Below are 10,484 nucleotides of genomic sequence, written 5' to 3' on the forward strand. Positions count from 1 at the left end.
GAATGACTAGGCATTCTATACAATCCCTGAATGATACACATTGCCGTTAACATATTATATCTATATAGTTTTTAATTACCATGGTCTTTACCACTATTTTCTTCATGATTAGGAAGTCAATATTGTCCGATGATGTACTCGAGTATTGTCTTTGATGTGGAAAAAATAACAATTGAAAAGCGAGAAACTGTACTTGGAATTCAAAAATATTATTTTACCCAGTTGGGAATAGTTCCGTCGTAATGAAAAGATCAACGACGAGGATTTGAATCCTAGGGGCGACATATACGAATTTCTCAGTCACGTACGTTTATGAATGGTTACCTATCAAACAGTAAAGGAAAGTGTTGTGACGAAACTTGCACGTTGAAGAAGGTTCACGACGTTTGGAAAATATGTGCATTCCTCATCATGCATTGGGATAAATGAGATTAGATACCAGGAGTAGGTGCTTTACAATAATTTATCCAACCAGCGTATCTAAAAATTAATATATTACTATTATCCGATTGCTTACGATGACACTGAAGGCTGCCGTGAGACTCGGATAGCACCTAATACTGTTTTCCAGGCGTCTAGTATGGTGGCACTTCATATTTATTTTTATTTGCGTATTTGATATATATTATTTACAATCACCATGTGTGGATAGCATGTGTGATAAAGTATTTGCCTTGTTTGCCTACTTGACAAATACCGCAAACACCAAACTTGCATTATCACGCGCAAGTCGGTTTCTTGACGCAAATCAAAAGAGCCAAATAGGCAGATATCCAAGTAAACCTATCACCCATGGCTCCATGTGTGGACGTCATATTCGTCTGCTAGTTTGTCTGTACGTCAAATATTTTTTGAAGTTCATCAAGCCCCCAACAGCGAATACAAGTGGTCTTGTGAAGTGCCGCCATCAGGTACTAACGTCAATGGATGTGGATGAGACTTCAGAAAGTGACGCAGAATAGTAATGTACAATACACTGCCGCCTTGTGCAATCATCCATACCTCAGACTTTAATAAGAATAAAGCAAACAAGGGTAGTTACCAGTAGTTGCTCGCAGCCGTCGTCTGCGCCCACATCCGTTCAGAGTGATCGGGCAGTTTCCGTCGAGTTACCGCCTTGGAAGCTCATGATTAAATACTCCGGACAGGTTCGAAATATGTCCAGAGACTTAAATACATGAGTTAAAAAGAACGCTTGGCACTTTAACCATCATTATCGCAAACGGCATAGAGTTGAAATTAAATCTAAAGTAAGCTTGATGTACGTTTGGTCCTGATTCATGTCAAAATTTTTGCAAACATGTGACGTTTCTTATTAACTAAAATAACGGTTAACTATTTTTATTTATTTATATTAAATATATGAAATTATCATACAAAAAATTCGTATTTATTTATAAATTGTTACATTCAACTCTATGCCGTTTGCAATAAGAAAGGTCGAAAGTGTCAAGCGTTCTCTTGACTGTACCACATTTTCAATACAAATTCAAATTAGCTTTATTTTATAGGTAAGCAAATTACACTTACATTACATAAGGCAGATTTTTCTAAAAGGAATGTATAAGGAACTTTAGAAGTTGCTCTTTGTAAGACCCTTTTAGCTGTAGAAGTTGTGGTCTACGTTACGTAGCATAATAATTTTACACTCTGTAGTGTATCTATAATAATAGTGTACTTATATAATTATATAATAATAAATCACATATTTGATAAACACCACTATTCGTTCGTAAAGCAGATTCCCCTGAGAAGAATGAATATAGGGTTGCTCGCTGTAAATAGAAATTTGTTCACTATTGTCATTTTTATATTAATTTTCAACACCACTTGAAAAATATTCCGGTTCACTAAATGGATTCTTGTCATCCGAGTACGCAGTAACTGTGATATAATAATAACGTTTAGTATAAAATGTTCGTATCACTGCAGTATACACTTCGTAAATGGCAATAAAAAAAAATAAAGCAAGTTCGTGCTTTTTTTAGTAATTGATTATGCAAGGGTTTGAATAATAATGAAACAAAAATTAAAGGTAAAGGCTCGAATACACAATACACGTATGATAGCAAGTGAAGGGACGAACAAGTCGTGCGCCGAGCTTTTAATCGCAAATATCCGAGAGGCACTACCACTGCGCCCGCCATCCTGAGACATAAATTGACAAGTCCCATGTGCCTCTAATTGCACCAGCACACTTTTTTTTTAAAGCTTATTCTGTCCCAGTGCTGGGCAAGACCTTCCGTCTCTCCACACCTCTCTGTTTTGCGCCACTGAGGTCCAGTCTTATAAGTGCGCGTCTAACTCGTCTCTCATTCGACGCTTTCGCCTGATGCATGGTCGTTCTCTATCTTTGGGGAGCCATTCTGTTGTGGCCTTTGCCCACGTCTCGTCTGTTGTTCTCGTTGCGTCTCGCTTGTTGGCCCACATGTATCATTCGTGTTTTCGAGCGCAGATCACTGTTTCTAATTCGGTCTGACAATTTAACTCCCTGGATGTTGCGCTCCATAGCTCGTTGGCAGATCCCAGGTTTGTGCTTTTTCCCAGCTGTCAGCGACAAGGTTTGTGCGCCGTCGATGAGGATGGGTAGAATGCACATGTCCATGAGTTTTCTTTTGAGTGTGTGTGGTAAGTCGCCTTTCATCAAAAGTTTCATAGACCAATAGCCCTTCCAGGCATTTTCTTCGCACCTTGTCTCCTCCGAAAAGATACTAATTGGCCTAAATACAAGTACTCATGCACATAGCACTTACTAATCCCTTACTAATCCAATCCCATCCCCTACCTGTATCCTGTCTACTGTGGAATTGGTCATGGTTTGGTCTTCGACCTGTTCATGAAGAGTCAAACCTTGAGGCTCGCGGTATTGAGTTGGTTCAACATTGTGCCGAGTTCGATAGCTGAGGAAGAGAGCAATGTCGTCAGCGAAACGTAGATTAATTACGTCAGTCTTTTTCCACCGAATCAATATCCCTTCCTGTCCAGCTGGGTGTTAGGGTCTTAAACATCTCTTCCAAAGTAGCATTATAAAGTTTTGGGGATAGTGGGTACCTAACCTTGTTTTACTCATCGCTGTATTTTACCAGCACACTTACCCTTCAAAACAGAAACGCAGTAATGCTCACGTTACTGTTTGGCGGCATAAAAGTTAAAGTTAAAGTAGGTAAAGTTGCAATAAAAGTATTTACATTTTATTCCACACATATTGATACATTTTACCAATAATATAGTTATTAGGCTAGCGGAAATTAAAAAAGAGCTTTCAGCATATTTCATTTATAGAAAGTAGGTACAGCTTTTCAAGTTTAACTACTGTATTTACTTTCAGTGTTGTTACTTTAAAAAGCCTCGGCGCTTAATGTGGCTAAATAACTATGAATGTAAGCCTAGAAACAGAAAAAGATTTTATGTCACATTGTCGTATAACCCGGCTAAATATATAAATGTATTCTTCCAGGAGTTTGTAATACGAAAAGGTGACGCAATTATTTTAATTCCATAGAGTGTGAAAGAGACCAAAACTAGTTTTAAAACTGTGCTATCTTTCACAAAAATCACGTTTACTTTTGCATTGACATTTGATTGACAGCTTGTAGTTGTGCTGTTTTTCCATGAATTCTTGGATTTTCCAAGTTTCGGTAAAAATTTAATTTTAAACGGTGTTAGTGTTCATTTTCAGTCGTAGTGTAGTGTTTTGGTGAATAAGTGAAGCTAAATAGATTGTTCAGTGCGGGAAGTTTGTTTTTGTATTAGGAAGGATGCAGTCGGAGGAAAAGCGAACACGGCAGTCAGTGGACCTGGCGAGCCTGGAGCCAGCAGTCAGGGTAAAGCAGCTGGCGACTTATGGCGCCATGGTAGAGGTGGATCCCAATGTACCCCCGAGGAGGTAAGACTCACTTAATTCGTAAAAACTTAGTTATTCTTCATGTTACTAAAATAATTAATAAAGTGACTCACTCGGTTTCACTTGATTGCTTCATGACCTTTATTTGCTATGTTACATTGACCGTATCATCTGCCTACTCATATATTATCACACTTGGTTAAATTCAGCGTGCACTGAAAATGTGTAAAATTGAACCAAAAATTAATATAATGAAAAGTGTCTACTCTGAGAGTAAGCAAGGTGTTTTATATTTCGAATAGGCATAGGGGTCATGTAAGGAGATCTTTTGTAAGCTCAAGTTGTTTTTGAAAACATTTTTTTAATCTTGAATTGGAAAAATGAATGCATTAAAATTCGTAGTAAATACTATTGTGACATCAGGATTTGTTAGACTAAAAAGTAGGGGAAAAATGGCGGGTTTTTGTAGTTATGAATTAATTTTCACTTTATATTACATTTTGAGTTATAAATGATACTTTTTTAAGCTGATGGCTCAGTAGCCAATGCTCAATTAATAAATCCGATTTGTTGACAATATTGACATCGCTTAGATATCTCTATCAACACACACCATCATCGCATTGCCCAACTTGAATGCTGGCTGACCCCATTACTGTGCGTCTCATGTATCAGCTTTCATATATCATATTATTTATATATCTGTGTCCACAGGTACTACCGTTCAGGTCTAGAGATGGTCAGAATGGCGAATGTATACTTGGAAGAAGGCAACCTTGAGAACGCTTACATCCTTTATATGAAATTTATGACTTTATTTGTGGAGAAGATTCGCAAGCATCCAGAGTACACTTCTGTACCTGCCCAAGTTAGTATTAGTACTTGTATATGTTTGCGACTGTGTAGGGAATTTCAACTAACCCATAATTAAAATGGACGGTCTTATTGCCAGTGCTTTCATTCGGTATCAATGTGAAACAGTCAACAATATTTTTAGAACATTTTTTTTATGGTTGAGTATATGGCATCATCTAATTATGACACCATTTAGAACTGTATAAAAGAAAGAATTCTTTTGGAAGGTGTACTTGGTGAGACCCATTACTTGGTACTTGGTGTAACGGGCTAGTGTCCGCAACTCGACGTCAAGGCGCCTATTTTGCGTGTGGGTGAGACCCATTAATAACCAAATCAGAATGGAGGAGACCTGTGTTTCAGCAACCAATGATATTTACTTATTTTGACATCCCAATGCCGCTTAGTCCAAGTACATTTCAGCTTAGTTTTGGTAAATAATAGGCCTCATGGACTAGCTTAATATTGGTGCCGTAAAATAAAATTGATTAAAAAGCTTAACTACTTTTTATACAAGGATATTTTTAGAATGATACATATTATTACTTCAATTTGACCAGAAAGTGATATTGATTCATGCATATTATATTATCCTGTTATTAAAACACAATAAAGCTTATTTTCAGAATTCATTCAATGACATTAAAATATTTAATAACAATAATATTAATAGCGTGGTGATGATTCCAATAGGAATTAGTATTCTTTCTTATATTCTTTAAATTTAATTCTCTTCACCAGTATGTGCATATTTTGTTGTATGCTTGGCCTGATATGTCAAAGGTAAAGAGCTGTATACACTGTGAAAGTTATTAACACTGTCAGCGCCATGTGGGCTGCCGGCCGCCCACAAACTTCGACTGTAAGGCAATTATTTGCAATGTATTTTCGAATTTTTCCTGCAGGCCATATGGGTCGCCGGAATACCACAATTAGGAATCAAAATTTATTTTCGATTTTTCGAATCCTAGCCAGTGAAAGGTTGCATCAGCAGGCCGACAATATAAGTTGTGCATTCAGCGAATACAGCTACTTGTTTGGCTCTTCGGCTAACAACTGATTCAGATCATAATCAAGTATCGATCTCGTCCCTAATGGTTACATCCATCTGTTTTTGGTAGGATCACGGCGTACTAAGCGGCCTGCTGGTAAAGCTTGGTGTCCTGCCTGGCTGGCTAGGTGTCCCGCCGACAGGCCACATGGCCTGCTACAAAGGTTTAGTTAAGATCAGGCGTGGTGTGCTGTGAAAAAAAATGCTTGTCCCGTCGCCGCCCACATGGCAGAAAAAACGATTTTTCTTAAGTAGCATTCAGAAAAATCGTTATTTTTATGGCACTGAGGGTTGTATTCTAGAACTCTATTCAATGCTCAAGTCAGGATTGCACTGGCAACACAAGCACTGGAAATACGACCCTAATGGCAGGGACTTGAGTATGATATCAAGTGCTTTAAACCATACTCAAATCCTGACTTAAGCATTGAGTAGAGTTCTAGAATACGACCCTGAGAGTGTTAATATCGACGGTGGAAAGGAGATCCGCCAAATCCCATACAAAATTACCCCAGGCCCGGCGCCAAAATAATGTAACTCAATTTTTAGAGTAAAAATAGCAAAAATATTATATAGTTTCGGTATTGCTAAATTCACATGCTAACATTGTCTTTTTGCCCGTTGAATTTTAATAGGGGCTCTTTGTAAAATTAAATTTTTTAGAGAAATGTCGTCATTTTTAGTTCATTAATCTTGTAATTAGTCATTATGGCGTATAAGCATGTATGTACTGTACTGTAAACTATGAAATGTCTACGACGTTGCCGTAATGATCGTGTACACAAAATACAAACGTCTGCCATTTCACAAGAAAATCAAAAGTCCGGGAGGGTTAAACAAAGTAAAATAAAGATCAAGGTAAGGTATCGCACAGTTCACAGTACACAACACAACAAACGTTAGCGTAGGACTGCGCGTGAGCAGAGCACGCCAAAGCAAAGCGGGCGTCTGCGTGTTTCTCCCTCTAAACCATTATATGTGAGCGAGACAATAAGATGTATCCAGTTGTGCCCTCACGTCACAGGTGCGTTCATCCGTGCGTGTTCATCCTTTCTTTGCCGATTGCTTGAAGGTCATGCGGCCATTAAGTAAAGTCGCGTAAAGCGATAATATAACAATACAAATATACTTTTTTTAAATTATTTGTTTGAACGTATTTGTTGTTGTACCTTTATGCGAATGTTGATATATTTATCATTATATAATACAAACAAAAAGCTAAAACTAAAACATTTGACTTGATTCTTCTATTTATTTATGGGAAGTTTATACTATTTTTTTTTCTAAATAAAAATATAACTGCAAATGAAAGATGTTTATATAATATGATTGATATACATGCTTATATGCCATAATTATTTATTACAATGTTAATGAACTAAAAAGGACGACGCTTCTCTAATAAATAGAATTTTTCATAAAGCTCCTATGAAAATTCAACAGGCAAAAAAACTATGTTAGCATGTGAATTTAGCAATACCGAAACTGTATAATATTATTGCTATTTTTACTCTAAAAACTGAGTTACATTATTTTGGCGCCGGGCCTGGGGTCATTTTGGCGGATCTCCTTTGAAATGTCATAAGGAATATTTTGTCGTAATGGAAAATGTTCCGTACTACAAATGTCCCTTATGATATTTCAAATGATATTTTAAATTATATCGGTATAATAATTTAAATTTGCAATAGTTTCGTAATATTTCAGAAATTATAACTAGGTTATTGTTTTAGGTAAAGATAGTGAACCAGACCAAATTAAAGGAGGTGATGCCAAAAGCTGAGAAATTGAAGCAGAAATTGTTAGATCAATATGCGAAGGAACATCAGACTTATAAGGAGAATTCAGTAAGTTGAATACTTGTTGTATTTGTACATTTTTTTTTGAGCTTTCAATGGACGTAGCCTTGTTAATAAAAAAAATTGTCTTGACGTATTCAAAGTTCTGACGACCTCAATGGCCAAGTGGCTTGCACACCGGCTTTAATGGTGACACCATCACTGAGGTCCCGGGTTTGATCCCCGGCCAGGTCAGTGTAGAAAACTTTTCCATGTTGTCTCGAGTCTGGGTGTTGGGTACTGTCATTGCTTCTGATTTCCATAAAACAAGTGCTTTAGCTACTTTGGGATCAGAGCAACGTACATATGTGATGTCTAATATTTATTTATTTAAAGTGTCAGACTTGTCATGCTTAAAATGTCAAATTTGACATATACAAACCTGCTATGCTCAAATTGTCATGGTTGATATGGCGGATTTGTGAAAGACACAGAACAAGCACTAATAAATAAAGAAGAAGAAGAAGAAGTCATGCTTGATTAGCTCAAGGTGTCAACTTTCATATATCATATCTTATAGTTTCAAATTCGAGCACATCGAAGTATCGTGCCCAACATATACTTCCGGGCACAATTCGAGCCACCTCGCATTGTTGTCTAAAGGGCTAGAATACAAAAGTAGTGTTTTCGCTGAAGAAAAAGTTTTCCCCTGGTTTTGCAAATCCAAATTTCCAGCAGGGGTTTATGGAAAAGAAGTTTAGTATACTAGTTTCAAATTTGCTTAATAGTTTTAGATCAATCAAACATTGTTTAAGCGCAGGGCATGTAATACTGAAAATGCGAGGTGGCTCGAATTACGAGTCCGAGAGTGTATAATATACTCAAAAGTAGATAATATTTGAGTATAAGATAATATGTTCAAAAGTGTCGAGTTTTACATGCTCTTTAATGCACTTAAGGGTAAATATGTAATTGATAATAGTAGTGAATATAGAAATGTCGATGTTGATCATTGCAGAGTAAAAGACGTGCAGCAGAAGAAGAAAGACGGAAGCAAGAGCAGGAAGACGCAAAACTAGCACAGAGGTTGCAGGCTGACGAGAACCGAAGAGACAATGTGACCAGCACTCCACATTTAAAGCATACAGTATGTTTTTAACCTGAACCTGCTCATCTACCGCACTGACATCTAAACAATAATTTTATACTAGAACACCCAAGTTCAGTAATGAACGGATTGTAGTAGGGAGGGACCTAATATATATATTTTTTTAATTTAATAATGTTTAATTAGACACAAGTCTTTTGGATGGTTGTAACTGCAAAACACAAGCGTCAGTAATAGAATGCTATTAGAGGCTAGGAAGTAAAGGATTGCCGGAATGAAGGACAATGTATTAGAAAAAGCAAAAAATAAGTTTCCATGACAAATTTTGTTTCTTGTTTTAAATTAGGCGGAGTGCAGTCCGTTATTGTATTTTCGCTCTACTCGCTAGAGCTCATTTTCGCGAAGAAAATACGAAAGAATAGACATAATATAAAAGTATAAGTTACGTTTATTTTACCACCTCTTGTAACACCGTAGACCAGGGGCTCCCAATCTTTTTCAGACTGCGGCGCACTCACAAGCTTAGTAATATGTCATGGCACCCTAACATAGCTAGTTAGTCGTAATAGATAGGTACAGTCGAAAGAAATAAGTACTTCTTCGTCTTCCGTATAGTAAGTGCTATTATCTATTTATTTATTGGTTCAGCAATAGCTTAACATACTTAAAATTTACATACATTATTGAAATAATACAAGACTAGTATGTAAGCCAATTACAGAGGAACACATCATTGTCATAATCACTTAAAAATAACATAATGAAAATAATAAAGTATGTGTTCATTATTCTAAATATATGTACATTTAATTCGTACTGTTTACATTTGATTAATTTTAAATGAATTTAAAATATACTATAATAATTAATTAAAATAGTTAATTAATTTTAAATATACATAAAAAAACAAAATTGAAATGTCCAAAATTAAAAAAAAAGAATAAAAATTTTATTATCTACCAATATTTGACGAGTGGGCGGCGACAACTTTGTCCTTATAACGGCGAAAACTGTCAAAATATATGTCTAAATTTGCATGAATACTCAGGCCATAGTAAAAATTGTAAATTTGTCCTGGAAAAGGGCACGTTAGGTTTTGCTAAGTTGCCTCCTTGAGTTTGGCCGTGGAACAGTATGTGCGACTCTCGATAATACTCCCCCCGCAGCAACTTGTAGAGGAAAACCTGGTCATTTATGCCTTTCCGTTGACAATCAATCAAGCTTGAAATATTCCAGGCGTCCTTGGTATTCATTTTTGTTACTAAAGCCAGGGGCCTAAAAGCTAGATACCGTGTAAATAATTTTTGTACGCGTTCAATGTAATCAATGTGCACCTGATAAGTGGGGTTCCACACGACCCTTGCAAACTCAATGCCACTACGGACAAGGGAATTGTATAAAGATATTAGCGTCTTCATATTTTTGAAGCTTTTAGTATTTATTTTTATCAAACCCAGCATTTTCAAAGGCATGTGCTGTAATGTTGTCATAATGAGCAACATAACTAAGCTTATTGTCCAGAGTGACACCTAAGTCCACTTCTGCCACTAAATTACCATCAATATAGAAAGAAGACCTAACAATACTTTTATTTTTGGTAAATTTTTTGTGATTACATTTAGTTGCACATAGTTTTTATCGCACCAAAGTTTTATATTAATGAGATCTTCCTGCAACATATGGACATCTTCCGCGGAGCGAATGGATTTAATTAATTTCATATCGGCAGCAAATAGATAATAGTCACTGTGATGTATGTGATCAACGATGTCATTTATAAAAATAAGAAACAGTATCGGACCAAGATGCGAGCTCTGTGGAACGCCAGAAGTTGCCACATATGGTTTT

The 10,484-nt window shown here is 36.4% G+C and overlaps 1 protein-coding gene across 1 annotated transcript in view; it reads left to right on the top strand.

The window, feature by feature from the left end:
- LOC113231720 (STAM-binding protein-like A) overlaps positions 1–10,484 on the top strand; it is a 24,866-nt gene that overhangs the window by 1,460 nt on the left and 12,922 nt on the right. Inside the window, exons 2-5 of the mRNA XM_026466203.1 lie at positions 3,754–3,886; positions 4,559–4,712; positions 7,484–7,597; positions 8,547–8,675. Coding sequence (XP_026321988.1) covers positions 3,759–3,886; positions 4,559–4,712; positions 7,484–7,597; positions 8,547–8,675 — 525 coding nt within the window. The 5' untranslated portion in view covers positions 3,754–3,758. The remainder of the gene's footprint in view (positions 1–3,753; positions 3,887–4,558; positions 4,713–7,483; positions 7,598–8,546; positions 8,676–10,484) is intronic.

Source organism: Hyposmocoma kahamanoa, unplaced genomic scaffold (genome assembly GCF_003589595.1).
Source record: "Hyposmocoma kahamanoa isolate Upper Pololo Valley unplaced genomic scaffold, ASM358959v1 66, whole genome shotgun sequence".
Lineage (NCBI taxonomy): Eukaryota > Metazoa > Arthropoda > Insecta > Lepidoptera > Cosmopterigidae > Hyposmocoma > Hyposmocoma kahamanoa.